The sequence below is a fragment of the Podarcis gaigeae genome, assembly GCF_964106915.1.
Source record: "Podarcis gaigeae genome assembly, chromosome: 5".
Lineage (NCBI taxonomy): Eukaryota > Metazoa > Chordata > Lepidosauria > Squamata > Lacertidae > Podarcis > Podarcis gaigeae.
In genome coordinates this window covers 76,480,233-76,505,912 of record NC_139681.1, presented here as the reverse complement: position 1 = coordinate 76,505,912, position 25,680 = coordinate 76,480,233, and the positions used below count along the sequence as shown (strand labels likewise).

The following is a 25,680-nucleotide window of genomic DNA, read 5'->3' as shown; positions in this document are numbered from 1 at the left end:
GAACTCCTTGGAGGAAGAGCAAGTTACTAATTAAACAATGCACAGGCATTGGGTAGTTCAGGTTGCCACATTCTCCATGCTCTGCTCCTGCGCCTTCATAGGTAGCCTGACACACAGACAGGGAGCAAGTGAAGCTTTCCATGTCAGGAAAAATGTTACCTGTTCACATTTCATTCTGTCTGGCTCCTGTTAAAGGCGCAGAAGCAGGACCAGGGGTGGGGTGGGGAGGAAGCCAGGAACTGCCTGAGTACAAAAATTCAATGATTACTGGGCAGCTGAAGACTATGCTATGGTATCCTGCTTCTTCTGCAAGACCAAACCTTCCTACCAACTGAATGTAAGGCATATTAGTTAGAAGCAAGCTGGAATTATTATTATTATTATTATTATTATTATTAATTATTATTTATACTGCCCTTCATCTGAAGATCACAGGGCAGTTTACAGTATAAAAACACAAAAATACATACAAAAATAACAAACAAAACCAATAACTGCTCCACGGTTTAAAAGGCCATTGATTGTTTAATTAGCCAAAGGCTTGGGGGAATGCCCCAGGCACTGTTAGAGCATGCTCTGCTGCTGCTTCCATGTGAAAGCCCTTTAGATACATATCTACTCTCAGTCTCCTCTTATCCAGGCTAAACAACAAACATGTATTTGTGCAGCTGATTATTCCTGCCTAAGTACAGAACCTTACATTTGCCTCTATTGAAATTCATCTTGTTTGTTGGGGCCCAGTTCTCTAATCTGATAAGGTCATCTTGAATCCCAATTCTGCCTAGATACCCCTCCCAGTTTGGTGTCATCTTTCATGACTGCAAATTTCATCTTTCATGACCACAAATTTCATCTTTCATGACCACAAATTTCATGTTCGTCCCCTAAATTCCTTTATCCAAGGTGTTTATAAAGATGTTGAACAACAAAGGCAGAACCTTGCGATACCCCACTTGTCACTTTTCCCCAGCATGATGAGGAACCATATTGAGCACCCATTGGGTTCAGTCAGTCAACCAGCCACAAATCCACCTAACAGTTTTAGTTTGGCAAAGGTTGGGAGTTTGTCTCATCTTCCTAACATGCTCCTGTCAACAAAATTCTTCTAATTGTAGGGATTAGGCTTCTAAAGGTTCCCCACACAGCAGTAATGAGAGTTTTGCTCAGAGCAGAGAAATGGAAGATTGCTCTTTCTAAGGATGAAATTTCTTCATCTGGTCCACAGTAAATTACAGTTCTGTTGTTCTTTTCATGCATTGGCCTTCGTGGGTGATGTAAATCATGAAAGTTCCCTTCTTCTCTATCTGTTGTTTGTGATCGGTCGGCATGATAACGTTTAAAGCGAGAGGGATACCTTCAACTCCGGATGCTTTTAACATGTGGTGGATGACCTTTTGTTGGAAGAAATTCTCTAGCTAGATCAAGCATTGAATCAGCCAGTGTCAGGGGCTGCTGGCGAGGGAGTTTTCTACCAGCTTTAAAGTGTTACCTGGTGAAGTGAAAGAATGGGCACAATCCACAAGAACGTTTTCTTGTCCAAGGCTTGAAATTCCATTGAAAAGGATGGGAGCTGATCAAGAAATGATCAAGGCTTGCACAGATGATGTTCTACCAGGAACATTGGGCACAAACAATTCCCCAGGATTTATTCCATAAATAATCAAGTAACTGCACTGAACAGAATAGAACTTTGTATTTGATGTGCTATTACATGTTATTTATTTGTACAGTCAAACCTCGGTTCTCAAATGGCTCCATTTTTGAATGTTTCGGCTATTGAATGCCGAAAACCCGGAAGTAAATGCTCCGGTTTTTGAATGTTTTTCAGAAGTCAAACGTCTGATGTGGCTTCTGCTTGAGTGCAAGAAGCAGCCAATCGGAAGCCACGCCTCGGTTGCTGAACATTTCGGAAGTCAAATGGTCTCCTGGAACGGATTACATTTGACAACCAAGGTTTGACTGTATAGCCATAGGATGGAACAGAAGTAAATACAAAAGGGAGTTAATGCTCCATCATTTCTGAACAATAGCTACATCAAGAATAAAAACAGGAACATATTTTTATCATGATACCTACTTTCCAATTAGTACAAATACTTTAATAATCTGAGCTATCATTAGAGAACTATACATTTACCTTTATAAGCTATATAATGCATGAGTTATACCTTAAATGTGAAAAGTCTGACTAACCTAGATAAGTTATAGGAGCAAACTAAAATGTCCTTCAAAACTATCCCAAAGGCAAATTCATAAATTAACTAAGTGAAAAAAGTTATCAAATATGTTATCCATAAATACACTAATCTAATTACAACATGCTCAACTGCAAACTGTTTCCTTAACTACTGTAATGTCCTTGGCTTCCTTCCCCGAAATGCACCTCAAGCAAAAGAAACAGAGCTACAGAATACCTACCCTAGGATGGACGTAATTTCTTTGGTGAATATCACGAGAAATTTCCAGAGCTGGAGAGCACTTACCTGGCATTTGCTTGTATATACAATGCAGGTGGCCCTGGGGGTTAAACTACAGAGCCTAAGGCTTGCTGATCAGAAGGTTGACGGTTCGTATCCCCGTGATGGGGTGAGCTCCCATTGCTTGGTCCCTGCTCCTGCCAACCTAGCAGTTCGAAAGCACGTCAAAGTGCAAGTAGATAAATAGGTACTGCTCCGGCGGGAAGGTAAACGGCATTTCTGTGCACTGCTCTGGTTCACCAGAAGCAGCTTAGTCATGCTGGCCACATGACCTGGAAGCTGTACGCTGGCTCCCTCGGCCAGTAGAGCACTGCAACCCCAGAGTCATCCGTGACTGGACCCAACGGTCAGGGATCCCTTTACCTTTACCTATTGTATTATAACTTAGGGAAACAGTTACAATCTTAAGAGAATGCTTATCTCAGTAACTTCATCTTGAAGCATAATATTCTTTCATGTCATATTTCTCAAGCTCTCAATAGTTTCTACTGCTTAGTTGCTAAATTATTGCACTACATAGCTGTGACTTTTCCTTTTCTCCTGCAGAACTGAGAGCTGCTTCTTAAGTGCTTCTCTATCCTGTGAGAACAACAGTAGCAAATACAGGTGCATGTTGGGTAATGGCTCCATAATATTTTCTTAACTTTTACCAAAGTCCAAGCTTCTGGAAGTTGTATAGGATTTTCATGTTTCCTTTGGGCTACTTTCCAATACTCTGTTGGGAATTCCTGTCCTAAAGAATTAAAACCTATTTGCTCCACTTTACTAGACTAACATCAAATAATCTTGCTGATTCTCCTGAACGATTAATATCAGTTCTTTGTTATGGTCCAGGACTTAACATTTTCCTGTCTCACCTCCTTAAATGCACACATTTTTCATTTGCTTTTTCTCTAAGACAACCGAACTACATGTCTGTTTCGTCCATCATGGCTTGCTCCAGGAAAAGTTTGTGGTTATAGTTAATGGATTGAATTAAAAATAACAAACATTTTATTATGTTGAGGCTTTGAACAAAAGGGGTGCACAGTGCTTAGAACAGGAGTGGGGAATTAGATCTGATTGGCAGGACAGATCCTTATCTCCCCTACTTCCTGATGGCCAACTTTGACTTGTGGACAGGGATGCTCACCTCTCAGTCCTCTCATGGCACAATGATGTCAAGTGATTCATTTTTCTTTGCTTGTACAGTCTGAAATCAAACATTAGTGTGGAAAGGCAGTGTGCTTTGAAAGTGCCAATAATAAGCTGATGCCTCCTTGGCCACACTAGGGAGTACCCAATGGGCCTCAGGTTCCCCACAGCTGGTTTAGAAAGTTAAGAGGAAGCCTGATCTGTCTCAAACAAACAAGAACAACAAATTCACTGTATGATAATGAACAGGACTCAAATTCATTAAAAAACACACATTAAAAACGGACTTGTGGGAAATCATCAAATAAAATGTATTACGGCGAAAATGTCATAGGTCATTTCCTTTTTCTCTAAACATGCTTCTTTCTTCTAAATTGGTCCCAGTTGGTTCAGCTGTTTCAAACATACTGTATCAGAACCATATTGGTGTGATAAATGACTAGCAGCTGTTACAGAAGAGTGGACATTGACCATTGCAATTGACAAGGGACAGCTTCTAAGGGCATTTTCTGGTTACGGGTTGCATACAGTTGTCTCTCACTGCTCACAGAAGGCTCTTCAACGTAGTGGAGGTTCCCATGAAGAGAAGGAGGGATTTCCACCCCCCACCCCTCAATTCTCTGTTCACATCCCTGGATCCCCTTTGGGAATAGCATGTATTTCTGTATTGTGATACATATCCCTGAGAGATGAGTTAGCGCTGCTGGGTGTCCGGGACTGGGTAGATGAGGAAGAATGGTGGAGACCACCATCTCAGGCGTCGCCTAGTGAGGAGAAAGCCTCTCCTCCTTCCGGAGGGGAGGGATTGTGAGCGGGAGCTGATTCCCGCGTCACGCAGGGGGCGTCCTGCCCCCTGCCCTGACATCATCGCTGGCGTGCTACACCTCCCGGTTGGGCACTAAAGTTCTGGCCTTTTCTAGCCCATTAACCTAATATCCTGTGTCCACGTGTCTTTATTATTCCCAGTGGGGGACGAGTCCTCAAATCACAAAGCATAGACCTCCAGGAGTGGTTTGGCACAGGGCATACCTCAGAGTGAGATTAGGGCAAAAGTTGGGAAATAATGGGAGAGTAGTAGAAGGAAGTGGATAGCATTCAGCAGGCAGACCCTGAGCAGCAGTTGAATGAGACGCTGTCACGAGAGAGTATCCCAGAACTCGTATCCTCCCCCCATACCAGGGGTTCGCTGAGAATAGCAGAACAGATAGCTCAGAGGCAACTGTCACATACCAGCCTCCATTGGAGGCAGGAAGAGGAGTGAGATGAATAGGGAAGTAATGGAGAAAGGAGGGTGGAGCTTCACTCAGGGCAACGTTAGGCATTACGGTGCATCTTGAATTTGCCTCTGTGAATTGTATTAATAAACAGAACTGGAAAAGCTTGTTGTTCCCCTATCTTACTGCCTTCCTGGGAATCGGCCGCAGCTGTCAACAGCACCCTGACACTGGGCTTAATTTGGTGGGAGAAGCATGTGACATACAGTGGTACCTCGGGTTACATACGCTTCAGGTTACATATGCTTCAGGTTACAGACTCCACTAACCCAGAAATAGTACCTCGGGTTAAGAACTTTGCTTCAAGATGAGAACAGAAATCGTGCTTCGGCGGCGCGGCAGCAGCAGGAGGCCCCATTAACTAAAGTGGAGCTTATGGTTAAGTACAGTTTCAGGTTAAGAACGGACCTCTGGAACGAATTAATTACTTAACCTGCGGTACCACTTTATTTGTAATATTTGCTTCATTTGTAAATATACAAGCAGAGCCTTTTGGAAGCAGGTAGACGCCCAACAATGACATCATAGACAGCCAGTGTGGTGTAGTGGTTAAGAGTGGTAGACTTGTAATTTGGTGAACCGGGTTCGCGTCTCTGCTCCTCCACATGCAGCTGCTGGGTGACCTTGGGCTAGTCACACTTCTCTGAAGTCTCTCAGCCCCACTCACCTCACAGAGTGTTTGTTGTGGGGGAGGAAGGGAAAGGAGAATGTTAGCTGCTTTGAGACTCCTGCGGGTAGTGATAAAGCGGGATATCAAATCCAAACTCTTCTTCTTTATCATGCCAGAGGGAGCAGTGGAACAATAAAAAAAAGGGATACTTAATTTTAGAAGAAGCTTGGAAGCAGCCCACTACCCTAATTATTTTTAAATTATAAATTGGTTTCAATTTCTTTCTCTCTCTCCCCACCCCAAAAAGTATGCAGCATTTATTGTCTCGTGGCGCAAGAGAGGCATAAAAACACTAGCTACATTAAGAGATTGCTGGTACCTCATGAACCAATCTACTATAATACCGTTCTTCTGGTCATAGAAATAAACCTTGTAAAGATACAAGTATACAGAGAGATGCACTAGCACTTTGCCATGTTTGCTAACCGTACAATACTTAACCATATAGCATGTCACCTTCAGCTGATACCTTGCACTGAGCACAGTCCTGCCAACTGCTACTGAATCTAGCCCTGGCTTTATACCCGCCATGGGACATACACACATTCTTTAGTCCTCAGACCCTGGCAGGTAGATAGCCCTTTCAGAAAAACAAAACAAAACACAGCAAAACAAATATTAGTCATTAGCTCCCATGGATGAAACATCAGCTGATCTAACTAGCTAACATGTTTTGGGACTCCAGCTCCCATCAGCCCCAGCCAGCATTGATAATGGTCATGGATAATGGGAGTCATAGTCCTGCAACATCTGCAGAGCTAGGTTTTTCCAACCCCTGATGGAAAGAATGTGGACAAACATGAATCTTGCAAAATAAACTGTTCCAATTGCTTCTGTGATCCACAAAGAGAGACACAGATTTGTTTGTTTACTGGCTCATCCTGATAGTTTTTTTTAAAAAAAATCCATCCCATTTCTTCAACTTTGCCTTTGTAATTAAATACTTCCTCCTACTGCCACGAGCTCAAAGTAACATTTGGTTGGCAAAATGAAGCTACATCCTTTACAATTTCTCAAGGGAATAATGACTTCCTCTCTTCTCTCTAATCACATTTTGAATAGCTTGTTTTTCAAATGCCACATTCTTGACCTTAAAAGGGGGGGGGGGAAGCAAAGCACAGGTCATTTAACTGGTAGTTAAAATGTTCTGATTTTGTATTTAAATCTATAGGGATTAATTTTGCTAAATATGTATTCCCCTTATGCCTCTTTAGGCTGACTTTTGGTAAGAAGACTTCAGCTTTTCTCTGTAATTTGAAATAAGCTGAAGTGGTATCTGACCTACTTCTTTTCCTGGGACTTCAGCGAAAGAGCTAACACTGCAGGAGAAATATCTCTACAGAAGGGTGCTTTCTATTGTTATCTTCCCACAACCGTGTTTCAGATAAAGTTACACTGAGACATCCTAGTCCAATAATTGGGAAGTCCCCAGCTGGCAAGCACTTCTCCATTTCAAAGGTTCATGAAGTTAAAAGGTTGTGCAGGAAGTGCCTCTCCATTTGTGGCAAATGGGGAAGCCATTTTGTGTAGGGAGCTCTGAAAATGCATATACATTGGAGAGCACACAGAGGGCTCTGTGTTGAAATATGAGGCCATGGTCCTGCAACATAGCCTGGCACTAACAAGTGGGTTTCTCTCACTGTTGGCGATGGTAGAGGAATGCACCTTTGGGGTGTGAATATAGGGTTTCAACTGCACTTGTGGGACTCTAGCTATCAACAACACTGTTCATGTGACCCAGAAATAAGTAAATCCCTGTTGTGTTGTAGGGACTGTACCAGACTTGAATATATTTATCTTAACAACAGCTCATCCCAACATACTGTTGATTGAATTGTAAGGTAGTTCTCATGTTTATTCACAGCATTGGGCTGTAAGTCTGAATGAAGCCTTGTGTTTAGGAGATGAGATAGTGCACACATTCTGACTGACAAACTATGGAGGGAATACAGCTAGCCAGACTCTGATGTAAGTTGCACATGTTCAAATCCCAGTTTGTTGGGGTTGCTGATGAGAGCAGAGTTGGCTTATCAAATAAAAAAAGAAAAGAACTCTTACATGAATTCAAGTAAAACAGATGTGACTCCAGAGACGGGCGGACGTGCAACTGTTTGAATTCTGTGTTCTTGTACCAGAGCATCTGGTTTTGCTTTATCCACATAAGAAACACTGAGCATTTCTCCCTGACTCACAGTTTCTATCTTGTCTCATAGAGGAGAGTTTCAGCTCTACATGAAGAGCTTTGAAAGGAAGTCCACTTGAATTCAATGGGACTTCCTTCCAAATACACTTGTTTGGGCTGGGACTGTAAATAAGAAAAGACTGCAATAGTACTTTATGGACTGAACAAAGTAGCATTTAAAATGTAACATTCTCCTTCTTTGGTGATCACTTGTAGCCAAGTAAGATTGTCTTCCATGAACACAATTTTAACAGTGAGTCTGTAAGTGACTGTGAAGGCCAGTTCTGGACACACACATCCTTCCACAGTGGGGGCATAGGTTTCCGGGCGGGAGTTGATCACAGTCAGGGTTTGCCAAGAGTGCCTTCCTCTTAGCACATTTCTCCCTTTTGTCCTGAGTTTGAGGGTCTTCAAAGCCCATGACACCTTTGGTAACGGCTGTTCTCCAATTGAGGCTCACAGGCCAGTGTTTCCCAGTTGTTGGTGTTTACACTGGCAGAGGAAGAGGAGTGCGGGGGGTGCACACAACCCCCAGCAGTACGATCCCGGTGGGGTGCCATCGCAGCTGCCCCCCTGCCCACGCTGGACGCCAAGTGCCTGCAGGCGGCATGCCATGCCCACAGGATGTGCGCCACACCCCTGCCTGCTCTCCGTCCCCCAGTGCCGGAGCATGAAGCTCTGTAACTGGGTGTTTATACTACATTTTTAAAGATTTGCCTTGAGAGAGTCTTTAAACCTGTTTTGTTGACCACCAGCTTTACGCTTTCCATTTTACCTAGCAGCAAGTTTGCTGCTAATTGTTTACCTCAACACAAAACTCCAGATAGAAGAAAAATATTCTGTAATACATTTGTGGTTGGACTAAATGGCTTTGGAGCAGGGGGCAATAAGAAACAATTTCTACAGAAGAGTAAATGGTTAAGCCAGTTTTTTCCTTCTTCTAACTAGACAGGTCTGCTAAGCATCTGCTTTGTCATGTAAGGAAGTGGCTCTATGTCAGAGGACAAATGGGTGGGCTTCCCCTCCTTCAACTGGCTGGTAGTTAGAAAAACAAATGCCTGAGTTGAGGTGTGTGTAAGCTTGAAGCTCAAAGCAGGTGGAAACCAGAGAGAGAGACCCATTCTTGAATGAAGTGATGGGAGAAGCATACATTCTTGGGGTATGCTGTGAGCCCCTCCACCACAGGCTCAGGTTGTACAGTATATATGTGTAAATAAACCATATATCCTAAAGACACCACAGTCTGCACTGTCCCTCATTCTGAAGAAACTGAATCATGGCTTGCACCACTCAGAGATTGGGTTGGCATACAACAGTAGCTTCCTATTCTATCCCTGGCTGGAGATGATGACACCAAGTTGTGGGTGTGAGAGGGAGAACAATAGCTAGGCAGTATTGGGAAAGAAACTGAAGAGATAGGCTTGATGTGTTTTCTGTGAGAATTAGTGGGCCCCTGCCTCTTCAAAAAATGGCTCAGGAGGAAGGGGGATCATTCCACCTGGCAAGCTGAAAAGCTTGTGATGATGGAAGGATTGCCATAGTGCTATGCTGAATTTCTGCCATAGGTTTCTGATCCAGGGATCCATGTATGATTCTATTGCCACTTAACTCACTGCTAACTGGGATGATGGTGGTGCCTGTTCATTTCTTATAATTGGACCAGGACTGTGGTTTCCAGTCCAACAATGTCCTGAGAGTTGGATAAGCATAGGAGCACCAATTTGGTTTTCTAATTTGGTATGGGCCGTTCCTTGATCAACTGGGTGGCACAAAAACTTATTAAGATGGTGCAGAATGAGACAAATTTCCCATTCCTGCTGTGGGAGCTAGATTAGCCCAAGGTGTACAGAATGCAAATGATACTTCCAAAAAGGAATTGTTTCAATTCCTGCTGTTTGACTATCAAAGTTGAATATGAAAAACAATTATATAATTGCAATATAGAATATAACTACAGCATCCCTGACTGATGACTGACAAATCTCTGCTTAAATGTCTCCAGTAGGATCTTTCCAGTGACATCAGCACATGGCGAGTAGCTACTGCTTTTTATCTTCAGTTCTGTGCTCCTTTTGCTACTGGTTGTTTTTTTGCTAATTTTCTTTTAGGGGGTTGGTTTATTGCTGCTGTTTGTTATTTTTGCTCTTTATTCCCCCCCCCCCCTTAAAAAAATGTTTTGGTATCATTTTAAATAATTTACCTCTTTGCCTCTTTGAATTCTGGTCAAAAGAAAAGTGAGATTTTTTAATTTAAGAAGGGGAGAAATAAAAATGCATAGGGAGAAGGACACCTTATACACTTAACTTCATATATTGCATATGCAACCTTTGTTCTCACATAATAATGCATCTTTGAGCAATTTTGCATTGACAACTACTTGCTGCACTAATTATCCATATTAGCTTGCATGCCTTCTTCAGTTCAGCATCTTGTATCATATAAATTTGTCTCTTAGCATAACAGAAAGATAATGAAGTACTCAAAATCCATAATTTTCTCCAGATCAGTTCCGTGGGGCTGCAGGAACTGGCATGTCCATTCTCATTTTGCAGCTGTGCATTCACTGTATGATGGCAACCCCTTATCAAAAGAGCTTAAAATCATAGTACTAAAACATAGTATTGCTATGTTTTGTTTTTGTTTTTTTATAGAGTACGATGTTTTTGTATGCTGGACCGAATTCATCAAATTACAGATGCCATCCATGTTCCATTACACCCAGTGACAAATCTCCTATTGGTTTTAATGACCGCCTTCAAGATTGTACCTTAAGGGGACAATCACATGGCACATTTCGGCAACAAGACAGGTGTCCCTGCAACTCAGCTGGCTTTCTGCTGACAGCACTGAGGCAGCATGGGGGAAATGGGTACCTGACTTCCCCAAAACCATTTAACCTGGTTCTGCACCGCAAAAAAAATATTACCAAGAATTGCCGTTACCAAGTTGTGGATCATGAAGAACCTGACTGCAGTTGTGTGAGGTCTACAGAATTAAAAAATAAAACTTTTTGGTTTGCCCTTATCTATGACCTATGATCAATGGCAAAAATTGCAAGGCATCTTCTATCCAGACTCATAGTAAATGCTTTAATTAGGTTCTTTGCCACCAACCTTTCTCAAGGTGGACCTTCACTGCTGTCTTCTATCTTCTCCCAGTAAAATTTATTCTCCAATAAAAATGCAGTCAAAATGTTTGCTGTGTGTGTACCACTGCCACACAGATCTTTTTTTTACCCTTCACTTTTTTCTTTTAATTCAGCGACAGCTCACTCACTGCCTGCTATACAAGCTGGTGTTTGTACCATAGAGTATGCCCAAATTTTCTCAGGTGTCCCATTTGTGACTCTTCTTCTGACAGTCTGAGTTCTCCTCTGCTTGTGTATTCAGCTCTTCTAAGTATCAAGATTTCTTTGTAGTGCTTCCTTTGTGATCCTAAACCTGCAAAAAGAACTAAACTTTCAGTATAAAAGTATAATATTTTGCTGCCTCATTACAGTGGTACCTCGGGTTACGGACGCTTCAGATTACAGACGCTTCAGGTTACAGACTCCGCTAACCCAGAAATAGTACCTCAGGTTAAGAACTTTGCTTCAGGATGAGAACAGAAATCGTGCTCCGGCAGCACGGCGGCAGCGGGAGGCCCTATTAACTAAAGTGGTGCTTCAGGTTAAGAACAGTTTCAGGTTAAGAACGGACCTCCAGAACGAATTAAGTTCTTAACACGAGGTACCACTGTATATGGACTCCAGTTATTTGCCTACCCTCACTTGCTGGATCATCACCTTGTAGTGGTGAGTGGGCTTGCATGTTCCTATGACCCTTGTGAGCGAAGCTGTTGGGAGTCTTGTACTCCCAGCAGGGTCACGCAAGGCAGTAAGGTCAAAGGGGAGGAGCTAAACAAAGAATGATCTAAAAAGTCCTCAATGGCAGAACAGGTGGATGAGAACAAGGGGTATATTACAATGGCTGTGAAGGTGGATGAAGGCTGCAGCATATAAGAATCTGCCGGTCGTCGTGATACTCATGCCATCAGAATAGAGCCTTACTGCGAAGACTGTGTGTTGGTCAGCGTGCACTGATCTACACACATAAAACAAATTCACGCACAGGGGTCTTCCAAAAACCCATCCTAAAGAAGGCACCATTGGCAAACTTTCACCATCATCAACTCCCACCTGGAAACCTATGTCCCCACCGTGGAATGATGTGTGGATCCAGAATTGGCCTCCACACAGTCACTTACAGAACCACTGTTAAAACCGGGTTTATGGAAGACAATCTTACTCAGCTATGAGTGATTGCAAAAGAAGAAGAAGAAGAAGAGGAGGAGAAGGAATTTGGTTACCACAATATAGGACTGACGTGCAGTCATAGACATACACACAGTTCATGCCTGGTTTCAGAGGGCTTAAATGGAGGATATCCATGTTGCTACATACATGGAGCCCCTTCTCAGGCGTGATGAACGTATGTTGAACGGGGGCAGGGCTAATCCACATGATCCTGTGATACCCCCATCCCCACCTCACAGATGTTCTCTGAAGGTTTTTGGAGTGGTTGTATGAACTGCCTTGCACAAAGCTTGTAATCTCCCAGAGTTCTCTAAAATTTGAATTAATTTGAATTAATGGGCTTCAACCTCTATGTGCAATTCATTTCTATAATGAAAAATGATTGTAGATGAGGAGCAATGGGATCTGCAGATAACCACAGAAAAACTAACGTGAAACAGACTCTGTGATTCTACTGCCCTTTGCCTTCTTCATATTTATTCTCTTTGTCATAATTTCCTTTGGCTTTAGTTAATAAAAATTGTTTCACATCTGCTGCCCCTTATAATCGTTTCCCTATAATTGGGTTATATGTTTGCCACCTTTGTGTGACATAATACCATCGCCGAGCAGTAAAGTGCATGTTATTACTTCAAAGAAGCCTTCCTTGCTGACAAGAATTAATTAGAATTCTAAATTGTTACGTAAGTCTTCTGTTCTGCAGTGGGAGCTTTAGTGAAATGATGGCAATGGATAATTAGCAGCCACTATTCTGTCTCTTCATTTTGGATAGTCCATAAAAGATTTGATGCTTCCTTTCCCTGAAATAAACAAAAACAGCTTCTGAACTGTCAGAAAACAACAGCAGCTCTTGAAGGCTAATCATTAGCAGGCTTTGTCATGGACTTGTAATTGTTTCATGAATTCTGCTTCAATCAGGGAAAAATATGCTTAAGTGCCAATAAAAAAAAAAAAAGTTTTTAAGCTATTATGATCAACCTCTCTCTTTCTCTACTTTAAAAAAAGTTTCCAGCCAGTCTCTATCTGTGCCTGTGACCAATGGGAGCAGCTACAAAAAGTGTGCCTCAGCAAGGAATGTATTCTCAGGCTAGAAAGGCCCTAGGGAGGTCCTTCTGCAAAAAGGGGTTGAGGATTTATTAGACTCCTGCCTGACATGGGAGGAGCAGGCCCTTGACATGGTATTGCTCCTGATGGATGCTCACTTTCCTATCTGAAAAACAAAGTTTCCCGTAGCCCCCAGGACTCCCAGCACCATAACTTTGAGGATGAACTCCCTCGAGGCCTGCAGTAAGGAATTGTGTGGTGCATTCTAAGGAGAGCACACAGCAAAAGAAATAATGAATTTTTTTAAAAACCCGGCATGAAGCTCCCTTTTGCCATGTTTCATTTTAGAAATTGCCCACAGAACAAATCACCACTTGAACCCTGAATTTTCTGATTAGATAGTGCATTTCCTCCATTCCCCCCAAACTCTGTGTTCTCAAGGAATGTCCGGAATGTGGGGGGTGCCACCGTGGTGCCCACAGGTTAAAGGTAAAGGTAAAGGGACCCCTGACCATTAGGTCCAGTCGTGGCCGACTCTGGGGTTGCGGTGCTCATCTTGCTTTATTGGCTGAGGGAGCCGGCGTACAGCTTCCGGGTTATGTGGCCAGCATGACTAAGCTGCTTCTGGCGAACCACAGCAGCACACGGAAATGCCGTTTACCTTCCCGCCAGAGTGGTACCTATTTATCTACTTGCACCTGACGTGCTTTCGAACTGCTAGGTTGGCAGGAGCAGGGACCGAGCAATGGGAGCTCACCCCGTCGCGGGGATTCGAACTGCTGACCTTCTGATTGGCAAGTCCTAGGCTCTGTGGTTTAACCCACAGCGCTACCCGCATCCCTCACATGTGCCCATAAAGGTCTTACCTGCCACCTGCAGGTGTCTCTTCCCTTCCACCTCATGGAAATGAGGCTTGGGAGAAGCATTCCCTTGTAGCCCACAGGGTAAGTGGCAGTTGCGGTTTGTTTAATGCCTACAACAGTTTCTCTGGGCCCAAAATGTTTGGCAGTCTCTGCCTTAAGAAATCCTTAACAGTTGAAATAGGAGATGGAGAATGTGTTACTGGATTCCAACACCCATCAGGGGATCTGTAGTTCAACAAGATCTGGAGGACCACAGGTTTCAGACCCAGCCATATATGTAGAAGCCATTAGAGGTGATCCCAACATTCTCCAAACGAGACATTTCTTGAAGCAGATTTGGGAATGTCTTCTGCACAACACCAATACACTCTGCTCAAGATGTGTCATTGGAATGGTAAGCAGCTGGTTGTGTCTAAGTACCATTCTCAGGGAGGCAATAAGAAGGATATGGAGATAGAGATATAAATATATGCAGATTTTCTGTTCATGCAAATCATAGTATTCACACATATAGCCCTCCCACTGATGTGTGTGTGTTTGTGTGTGTGTATGTAACAAAGAAAGCTGCATGAATCCAGACAAAAGGATGCTATTATGACTTATTGCATCTGACACGAACACTTCTAAGACCACCAATGGATAGAGCAGAGATGAAACAGCAAAATGGCCTATTGTTTTGTAAATACTATGCACAATGCCACACTATTGGGTCACTTGTGGTTAACAGAAATAATAACAGTTCCTTTGACGAGACTTGCTCAGTTTCAAAATAAGCAGCGTTTATTTCGATAAAATTCACAATTCATATAAAAAGTATGAAATGATGCTCACACCATATCACTAAAGAGTAGTATGCAAGCAATGTCCATTCTCTCTCAGTCTGCTCACAGATCTGTAATGGGAACAGCTGGCTTTCATTGGTGGTTTATATTTTCACAGTGAAGAGCTACATTCTAGGAGTTTGAAAAATAAAGCGGCAATATACCCTCTACTGTAAAAATAATGGTGTGTTCAATTTAACTCTCTTATAGCTTTTGTGGTAGAAGGAAAAAAATCAACTAGTGCAGCAAACATATTCACTTTAGGAAAAGATTTGGGCCTTTTCAATCTTGGTTAATATTTCTCTACTTGTTCTTATGGCATCGCTCAACTGAAGATCAAAGATGGGGAGAGAAGCAATTTGCAGCAGTTTCCACTTCCTCACTGCAGTCCTCCTGCATACTCCTCTACTCCAGAGACCCTCCATAGTAGTTTGGGGAGGGGGACCAGGGGCTGCAGAGCAAGGAGGAACAGCTGGAAATTTCTTACCTCCTCTGTTAGGAGGCATGTTGTCAGCTGCAAGATACAGCTGGAAGAAACCCTGTGGCTGTAAACTGAATATTTAAGGTGTACACTTTGATACCTGAAGCTCTGCATAAAAATGAACTTCCCCTATCCTTTTCATTTTGGTGCAATCCACTAAAACAGAAAATATTTGCGCTTTGTCAGAAAGAAAGAGGACAGAGCTAAAAGAATGTGCCATAAATATAGGGTCTCATCCGATGCTGCAGTACATGTAACAGAACTTCCTCTCCCTCTTCTGTCCCTTCCAGCCTCGGTGCACCTCCAAAATCAGCTCTGTTAGGAGGCATGTTGTCAGCTGCAAGATACAGCTGGAAGAAACCCTGTGGCTGTAAACTGAATATTTAAGGTGTACACTTTGATACCTGAAGCTCTGCATAAAAATGAACTTCCCCTATCCTTTTCATTTTGGTGCAATCCACTAAAACAGAAAATATTTGCGCTTTGTCAGAAAGAAAGAGGACAGAGCTAAAAGAATGTGCCATAATATAGGGTCTCATCCGATGCTGCAGTACATGTAACAGAACTTCCTCTCCCTCTTCTGTCCCTTCCAGCCTCGGTGCACCTCCAAAATCAGCTCTAGGGGGTTGTGGGTAAGGATTGGCAAATTTGCAAATTGCAGGTTTTTTTGGGTTTTTTAATCCATTTCTAATGTTTCCAATCATAAAAACATAAAATGGGCCTGCTGGATCAGGCCAATGGCTCACCCAGTACAGCATCCCAGCATCCTGTTCTCACAGTGGCTGGCCACTTCAGTTCTCCTCATATACACATGGTTTTGCGAAATTGTTTTTAAAAGACACAAGTCTGCCTAAAAAAAAAATCAGCAGCATTTTAGTGCAAATTTCTCCCATTAGGTACATTTTTGGATGCAATTTCCCCACAGATAATGCATTTTTAGATGTTAGTTTCACTAAAATGTGCGTTTTATACACACTTTACCCCAGTATATGAATTTTATGCACATTACCTGGCTGGAGAAATGCGTTGCAAAATTCAGAGAAGTGTGCATTTTGGAGGATAGCTGTGTTTTGGTCCATGTATTATTTCAGAAGTGCAAATAAGATAAGTTTGCCTATAAATGTGAACTGCATCAAATTCCCCCCTGATCCCCAGCAGTTTGGGGACCTCTAGAACAGAATTTGGGGACTCCATTTGGCTTAGTAGAAGATGCCCATGAACCAAAATATGGATGGGAACTTTAATTGAAATCAGTTTTTAATTTCTTTCAATAGAGCTGCAACATTTAATCCTGGTATGGCAAACCTTTGGCCCTCCATATGTTCCTGAACTATAACTCCCATCATCCCTGACCATTGCTAGGGATGATGGGAGTTGTAGTCCAGGGACAAAGGTTCCAAATCCCTGATTTAATCAATTTAAAATTTTTGGCTGGATTAAAAACTGATTTAAAATTTTTGGCTGGATTAAAAACTGCCCCCAATAAATTGTGCATTTTAATGGTTAATTCCTTTAAAAAGAAGTACTTTTAAAAAAGACAGGCTCATTCTTAGAAATGGCAGTCCTTCTGTGTCAGTCCATCATTTTGAATGGGTCTACTCTGACTGACTAAATCAGATATCCTGGATGTTCAATGTGACATATATTTGAGACTTACAATATGTAAAATAATAATAACCTTAGTTGATAACAGAAGTGCAGGGAGGAACTTTTCATTTGAACGCTCCCCAAGTTTCTTTTTACTTTTCTTAACTTTAAATGAAAACACCAGTGCTGCTCACCTATCTGCAGCAGGAAATAAATATTTTAAATGCATTGCTACACATGGTTTCTATGTGCACTATTTACTTTCTATGGATCATACCATCAGAACCACTCAACACATGACAACTGATACCACACATAGAACATATCATCAAGAAACATACACGGTTCAGTAGCTATTCTCATACAAGTAGACAACAGTTAAAGTGATGACATAACTTATGAGTTGCATTTGCAGAAAATACGCCACTGAAGATATTTTGCATTTGGTTCACTTTGCTTAATGCTGAAATTCAGGTGTGATTGTTCACTGTTGTTCGAAGAACTGTAAAGAAATGTATATTAAACCATCAGGGTCAATACAGTGCTTTAGCGCCAAACAAAGACACGAATGTGGAATTAAAAACGTTTCAATTTTCAAACCTATGATTTTCATGGCTTGTGGCCTTTATCACTAATTTGAGTTAGCAAGGAGTATACTTCAGAAGTTTTTGACTACTTTCTCTGTGTGAATTTGCTGTGTTTGGGCACCCCTAAATTCTTTTTCACTGCGCTTATTAATTCAATGTTGAATGGCAACAAACTCAACTAAACAAGGGACGTTCTAGAGACAAGAAAACAAAGTGATCAAGTGATCCCTTATGTGCACAGTGACTCTGGCAGCTGCATAGAAGAGGGGGTGCAGTAGAGCTCCAGGCCTCCACTGAAGTCAATGACTAAGCCACCAAGTAGAGAACACCCATTGAAGTGAACGTGGTTCCTGGAATTGGGATTGCTCTTCTTTGTTGGGTTTCCGAAGGAGGATAGATGAGCGTAGAATAAACATTTGCAATTTTCCTCAAGTATCATGGAATTTTTGAGTAGCTACTACTACATGTTCCATAATAATACAGCTAGAAAAGCAGTCATGATTATGCTTTGAAATTTCAATACATCACATGAACAATATATTTCACAGCTTGTATCAATATAGGGTGATATTCCATGTTAGTCACACTTACAGTAAACCCATTTAAATAAATGGGAGTTGAAGTCACCTAAGACCATTGATTTTAATGGGTGTACTCTGAATATGATTTAGTTGGCTTCTACCCATAAAATGTATATGATAGACAGTTTTGTAGTAACACTTTTTACACTAAATACAACAAAATAACACCACAAGATAAAAGAAACTACAGGTGTTACCATTTTGGTGTCACATTTATAGAACATGAAATTTAACTTTGGGTTCCTTGAATGATGACAGTTCTTATATACAAAATGTGTAGAGGAAGATATTAAAGTAAATGTAAAGCCCACTAGAAACTCATATACAGCTTTAGGCGATTACTAATTGCAGTGTCTCCAAGCAATGTTGTGGAATCACTAGCACAATGTTAATGAAAATATATATATTCATTGAGGCATAGTGTTTCCTGTACCACCAAGTGCTATCCTTTAGTAATTCAGTCTATTCTATCAATATATATTTATGATAAAGAACATTGAATCCAAGATTAGAGAAAATGATGCTCCGAGTCAGATGAAGCTTTATTATACAATAAATAGAAATAAATACCTTTATTTACAACTTCAGCAAGCCATCATTTAAAAAGAATTCTGCCAGCAGAAAAGAAAAGCTTTATTTGGGTTGGATCCAGATCTGCCCTTCCCTGAACTGAAGGAGTCATTGCATTTTGGAAGGGACAGAGATCCAGCAGAGGAAAGGACTGAGGAGATTTTTGCCAATCTCTTCTCCCCAGCACCATCTTCCATATTGTTCCAGGGGGCCACCGGCCTTCTAGAATAGCTTTTCAGCTGGCCTCCTGCCTTTCTCCAGTGGGAGAGTCTGGATCCAGCCCAGACTGGGGAAAACCTTTTCTGCATTCTTGGCAAATGAGCCATCCATTAACTCTGATGTGACGGGAACATGAAATTGAGAAGAAAAGTGTTCATGAGCATTGCCATTGTGGTGGTAGCTAATGAGATATGCACATAGGACTACCCTTCTCATGCATTCACTGTCCTATATAGCAGCCATTGCTGTGGTCAGTCACACTTTCCTGAAGAACTGTGATCACAGAGATGGTTACCATCTCATGACATCTGCTGCCCAGTTTGATCCAACCTCCTCTGCCTTCTAGTCCTGTGTACTAACTGCATGATGAAATTCAGTAGTGCGAACAAGGGCTGGCAACACCCCCCCCAGGTTTCTGTGTTTTCCCCTGAAGTACTACACTCCCTCTGAAGTTGAGTGGGCAGGGGACCATTTTGGGTTGAACTGGTTTGCTAGTTTAGTTGGGGGCAAGAGCATTTTCCTTAGCAGTGGTATCTCTCTCTCTTAAGCCATAAAACTCTGCAATACTGCTGCCTGTGTTGGAGGTAGCTATGGTGGGCTTTTTCTCTTCTTTTGCCCATCCATATTTCCTCTAGTCCTTTGATTAAAGCAGCAGCAGTGGTGGGGAAGTATTGCGGTAGCCACAACAAGAGCTCCACCCACTGCTACTTAAAAGCACGAGAGTGTGCATGGTTTTGAGGAGAGGACGGCAATGGGATCCCACCACTGTTGCCACAATCATAGGTAAAGGTAAAGGTAAAGGGACCCCTGGCCATTAGGTCCAGTCGTGGCCGACTCTGGGGTTGCAGTGCTCATCTCGCTTTACTGGCCAAGGGAGCCGGCGTACATGTGGCCAGCATGACTAAGCTGCTTCTGGTGAACCAGAGCAGCACACAGAGACGCCGTTTACCTTCCCGCTGGTACTACTTGCACTTTTCACGTGCTTTTGAACAGCTAGGTTGGCAGGAGCAGGGACCGAGCAACGGGAGCTCACCCTGTCACGGGGATTCGAACCGCCGACCTTCCTATTGGCAAGCCTAAGCTCTGTGGTTTAACCCACAGTGCCACCCACGTCCCTGCCATAATCATAGTTGGCTCTAAAAAAAGAGAGTGCTGCTGCCAATTGTAATGGTAAATGGCTCTCAGGTCTCCCCAAATGGCTCAGCCTCTACTATATAGCAAGGAGGGAATTGTTCTCCCCGGGACCCTACATGAAGATTGTGCTGGTGAGCTGGGGCTGGCCAGTTCATTGCCAATGAAGTGCGAATTAGCTTTATGTTCCAGTAAAATCAGTTGCTGTCCATCCTGACTGCTAAATGCAACCTCCACATTCTACCAAAGATTAAAGTAAGCTTACCCAACCTGGTGTCCTACAGATGTTGTAGACCACAAGTTCCACCATCCCTGACTATAGGCTTTGCTATAGTCAGGGCTGATGGAAGTTCTAGGTTAGAACTGGAGGGATAGGGAAAGCAGCAAGGCAAGGCTATCTCAATCTTGCTGTGATTGTGATCTTCCCAACAGCTGTTTGGTTGCCCAATGATGGAGACAGGCGGTCCAGCGGGAAGGATCCTAATCTGTTGTGACATTGACAGACAGCAAAGTTGCCTGTGATCCAGAGCATATTTAACTTTTTTTTTAAAGTAAGACTGGTAATGGGACATATGCATTATCTTCTTTGGACTGCACACAATATGTCTGTTTTACATATTTAAAACAATGCAAAGTATATGCGCACATATACAGCAGTAAGGAGCATTGAAGATTTGTAACAGCTGCTGATGGGATATAAAGTAGATGTGTATAGTTTGCAATCAGTAAAATAAATCCATCTGATTTCAGTAGACATTGAACCTAGCAAACCACATTTCTTTCTTTCCATGAACACCAAATCAGTTGCATGGGAAAAAAATCCTGAAGTCATAGTGCAATCTGCTATACTGCTTAAGGATGCATCAAGCCCTGGCACACCTCCTAACTTCCTTGCAGTGCCCACGTTGTATGTTTCATGAGCATAATGACACATTCCAGGCAGTTGGCTGTGCTGTAACACAACAAATGTACATTGTTGTTGTAAAAATAGATCAGCATGTGCAAAAACCAGAGAAAGGAAATTGTTATGGTGAAATCTCAATCAGTCAAAGATGAAGATGAAGGCCAAATCAGATTTTAAAAAATTATGTATATCTGCAGTGATGGAGAAGGGGTGTGCCAATGACATCAGCAAAACTTTGGTTTAATTGTGGTGAGGATAATACCAGTTTGGGGGGTGGACCAACATTGGCAAAAAATAAAAAATAAATAAAGAATGCACCTAAGTACAAATTAAGCATAGGATCCACTACAGGGACAGTGCATTCTACTTATAGGATATATTCTGACCAATCAACTGAAATCTAGACAGTGCAGGCATGCCCAAACTGTTCCTATTGCCTGAGTTTATGAGGACTCAAATTCACATGTGAATAAACTGTTTATGCATATTCACTGATTTGTCGTCAGTCTAAATCAGCAGCACTTCCTGGCTGACAAAAAGTCAACCAGGAATTGCCCAGGGAGGAGATCCTGTTCCCAAAACATTGGAGCAAGTTTACACATATTAATTTCCTTAATGGATCAGTCCCACAGATACAAAAGGATGCTACATGGAGTAAAGCATCACCACTCAGGATGCTGTGCAAGATGGTCCACACTGGATTGGGTAAATTTGGTGAACTTTGACACCAGTCACAAATCACTTCCCCACCCAATTCTTCTACACACATGGCCTCTACTCTCAAAACTCTTTAGGGCTCATATTATTGGAAGGAACATTTGTCTTATATAAACAACAAATAGATATAGTTCCACAGAAGTCAAGCGTTGAACAAATATCTACAGAATGAAGCACTTCTCAATGAAATTTAGAACACAGTTTTATGTGTTGCATTTAGTCGAATAGGTAACAAGCGTAATTTGAAAACTGAAACATTTTACACATATGTGGTTTCATTCTACTTCAGATGTACACTCCTGCCTTATTTGAAAATGACCTCCAAATGTATGCTCGCCCAAGTTTCCTACTGACACTAGAATGGACTTTATGGTGTATATATGTAAATGTAGCATAGGTAGATTTTGATTACAATCAAGTAGTACATATGACATATAAATTCACATTCTTGAAAAACCTCGTGACTTTTACTTTGCTTTCATCAGTCTGAAAACAGGCCTTTCTTATGTCTCCTGTGTAATAGGCCCCAAAAGGCAATGTCAGAGTTGCTTGTGCGTGTTCAAAGCAAATCTCAGAGCCTTGATAGAATGAATTGGACCACACTTCCTAGCACATTTCAAGAGCTCTTCCACATACTATTGTCCCCCAAGCTTTAGAAAGGCAGGCTGATGGTGAATACCTCAGCTTACTTACTTTCATTAACATTTGCTGTAAACAACCAACAATCCTCTTCACAAGACGAAATGAGAGGCCACTGCTCAGTTTTAATAGGACAATGTGTCTCAGATGGTTAAACACTTAAAGCTGTGGTGGTTGGGACTCTGGGTGAACATCACTGTGCTGGCCAGTTAGGTTGTGGAAAACGTGCTCCGCCAAGTCGTCACTCAGTGTCCAAAAACCCATTTTTGGGGGCTGTTAGGATTAGGTTTTCCGAAGGCCGATAGGAAAGAGAGGACATCTTTGTCGTGAAACTAGCGTGTCTAACATTGTGGGGGCTGTACTTCAGAAGCTGGAGGAAATATTTCCTGAAGTTCTTTCCAAAAAAGCCATAAAAGAGGGGATTGAGGCAGTTGTTAAAATACGCTAAGCAGATCGTGAAAGGCATCGCTGTATCCACAATGTCAATGATATTACAATCGGTGATCACACTGAGTTGAATCAGCACATCCAGAAAAGTGAATATTTGATGAGGAACCCAAGAAAAAAAGAAGAAAAGGACAATTGCAACAATCATCTTGAAAATATCATCGTTTCTGGTCTTGTTTTTCTGAATCTGGTATGCTTTCTTCAGGGCTTTCCAGATTAATATATAGCTTGTTAAAATGATCACGAAGGGGATCAAGAACCCCAGCATGTTTTTCGATAAGCCCAATCCAACTTTGAGTGTTGTGCCGTTGGTTGTGTTGGAGGGGGTCTGATATCGAAAAGCACATACCGTTATATTTTCATTTTCGATTAAGTATACAGTACGGTGGATAATCACAGGCAAGCTGGCAAGGGCCGCCATCAGCCAGATGATGATGCAAGTTACCCGGGCCACAAGCATCGTGCGCTGAAGCCGGGACTTCATTGGGTGCACGATTGCCAAGTAACGGTCAATGCTGAGGCACGTCAGGAGAAACACGCTGGCATACAGGTTGAAGGTTGCTGCGGCTGAAGCTAACTTGCACAAGCCACTGCCAAAAGGCCAGCGGTATTGCATGGCGGCATTGGCCGCCCACAGTGGCAAAGTCACGAGGAAACACAAATCAGCCAGAGCTAAATTGAACAGAAAGACACTTGCCACAGTTTTCAGCTTCATGAAGAAGTAAATAACAATCACCACCAAACTGTTTCCGAATATACCTATGATGAAGATGATGGTGTAAACCGTTGGCACTACAATTAGCATGTAGTTGTGCCTTCCCAGTGAGGGGCAGTCCACGTGAATTCTTTTCACAGTCTCTTCTGTGGACATATTTAGGAGCATCTTGATAAGTTCAGGTAGAGGCTATTTGGAAAATTAATTCCAGGCTCATCTGGGGAAGAAAAATGAGAATGTTATCACTACTGCTTTGCCTTTATATTTAAATATTTTTTTTGTGGTGGGGGGGGAAGGGACTTGTTCAACAGTTTCTTAACAGCAATTATGGTAGATGTTTAATACTCTAACTACATTTTCATGAATTAAATTCTGTATTCCGGAGAAGCCTGCATTATGCTCCAAATATTTAACCTAGTACTTTGATTTCAATTGACATAAGTTATGTTATTTGGGCAGGGACCAGTGCTCACAGGAAAAGCACATGGCCCTAAATTCAATCCCTGGCAACAGTTGTTGCTGTTGTTTTAAAAAAGAATAAGAGCAGATTCACACTATACATTTAAAGCACTATCCCACCACTTGCCATGACTATTTAATGGCTTCTCCCAAAGAATTTTGGGAGCTGTAGTTTGTTAAGTGTGCTGTGAATTGTTAGGAGATCCCCTTCACCCTCCAGACCTACAATTCTCAGAGTTTCCTGTGAAGATGGATTGATTGTTAAACTACACTGAGAATTGTAGCTCTGCAGATGGGAGATAGGGGTTCCCTAAGAACTCTCAGCAAATGGCTCCATAGCAGTTTCCTAGCTAGCAACCAATTTTAACAGTGGTATTGGATAAACGGATAGCTAACCCTTTCCTGCCACCTTTCAGTAGCTTTGTGGAAGAAGAGAATTCCCATAAGTTGGAATGCAAGTTGGAATCACTAAAATGACCTTTAGGGGGAACGTTTATTCTCCTCTTCCATTGGTCCCCCACCCAGTCATCATTTCCATAAGAAACACACACGCACACGCACACACACACACACACACACACACTACATAGTAATGGTGGGTTACCTCACAATGTTATTGTATTCCACTTTGTCACAGATCCACAACAATAGTGGGTAAGGGTGTTTGCTACTTGTTACATTCTTGAAACAATTCTCAGTATTGCACTGCATGTCTGCCTCCTGCCCTTAGGTTGGTACATCAAAATGAAATCCAGGCATTAAGAGCTAAGCTTTAGATCGAGGATGGGAGATCTGTGACTTTCCATATGTTGTTGAGCTATGATTCTCATCATCCTTGATCAGTAGCCATGCTGGTGTTTAGAATTCCCACTCCATGATTGCAGTCATGGGATTGTTGTCTATCACATGACGGTATATGTTTTGACTCCACAGAGTGGGAAGTGACAAAGACAGGATGTTTGTGTTACTGTGTTCCGTGAAGTGGTACTATTGTTCTTTTTCTCTTTGCTGTCTGATGCTAGAGAGAGAAGGAGCCATGTTGCAGTGCTCCGTGTGTGTTTATATGTAAACAAAGTAGATTAGCCAAAACGCTGAGTTGCTGAGGTCTGTTACGCATGATGCGCAAACTCTGCGGATCCCTAAGTGTGCTGGTTGGCATCGGTCGCTGTGATGTTCAGGCTGAAGAAAGCTCATGAAGCTCCCGAACGATTGACCAGGAGGGAAAGAACATGCCAGTCATGTGTCTCTACCAGGGTCCTACTCAAGTGTAGGCTGAGCTCCTGACAACAGGCTGGGGCTGGTGGAAGTGCATCAACATCTGGAGGGCCACAAGTTCCCCATCCTTGTTTAGAACAATTTTATATCAATCGTAATGACTTCCTGAATTTAGGTATATTAATGTTTTCTTCCACTCTACAAGAACAAGGGACTGACTCAGTGCTTTTTTTCCTGGGCGTACACATACCCCTAAACATTTTGTGAATATAAGTTTGGTCTCATTGAGGGGCAGTATTTCAATATGAGTAGGAAAATGAGAGTACCCTTTAACATTTTTTTAAAGAAAAAAAAGCACTGGACTGACCTAAGCAACCTGGACATTACATCATGAAAAATGAATGAAATGTTGTTCTTTCCACTGCAGTATCTTATCAATGTAAATGCCAAATATAGCACAACTGCTAGATCCCAGATATCTTGGTGTTCTGTTTAGGTTATATTATGGATCAAAATAATCAGCATCTGAGTAACATTCATAGGCTATGTTTTGGCTGCTCACTGGAGACCAAGACAAACAACGCAATTAAATATGTTTTTAGTGAATCACTTAAGAGGTCGTCTTGGATCATGGAAGTTTAATAGCTGTTAATGAAAACAAAACCTCTT

At 42.1% G+C, this 25,680-nt stretch overlaps 2 protein-coding genes and 1 long non-coding RNA gene across 4 annotated transcripts in view; 1 reads left to right on the top strand and 2 right to left on the bottom strand.

Moving 5' to 3' along the window:
• LOC310844958 (carboxypeptidase B-like) overlaps nt 1-16,077 on the bottom strand; it is a 52,954-nt gene extending 36,877 nt beyond the window's left edge. Inside the window, exon 1 of the mRNA XM_083739780.1 lies at nt 15,987-16,077. The gene's annotated coding sequence lies outside the window, so the exon portion shown is untranslated. The remainder of the gene's footprint in view (nt 1-15,986) is intronic.
• LOC310845184 overlaps nt 1-25,680 on the top strand; it is a 589,082-nt gene that overhangs the window by 174,531 nt on the left and 388,871 nt on the right. The gene's annotated exons all lie outside the window — the stretch shown is intronic.
• Nucleotides 14,697-25,680, bottom strand: part of AGTR1 (angiotensin II receptor type 1) — a 49,094-nt gene continuing 38,110 nt past the window's right edge. The window contains exons 2-4 of one of the 2 annotated variants that reach the window (XM_083739861.1): nt 22,230-23,554; nt 15,845-16,090; nt 14,697-15,541 (exon numbers count right to left, since the gene is read on the bottom strand). In XM_083739861.1, the coding sequence (XP_083595987.1) occupies nt 22,417-23,505 (1,089 nt within the window). In that variant the 5' untranslated portion in view covers nt 23,506-23,554 and the 3' untranslated portion in view covers nt 14,697-15,541; nt 15,845-16,090; nt 22,230-22,416. Of the gene's footprint in view, nt 15,542-15,844; nt 23,555-25,680 lie in introns of both variants that reach the window. The other variant, XM_083739860.1, reaches the window with a different exon arrangement.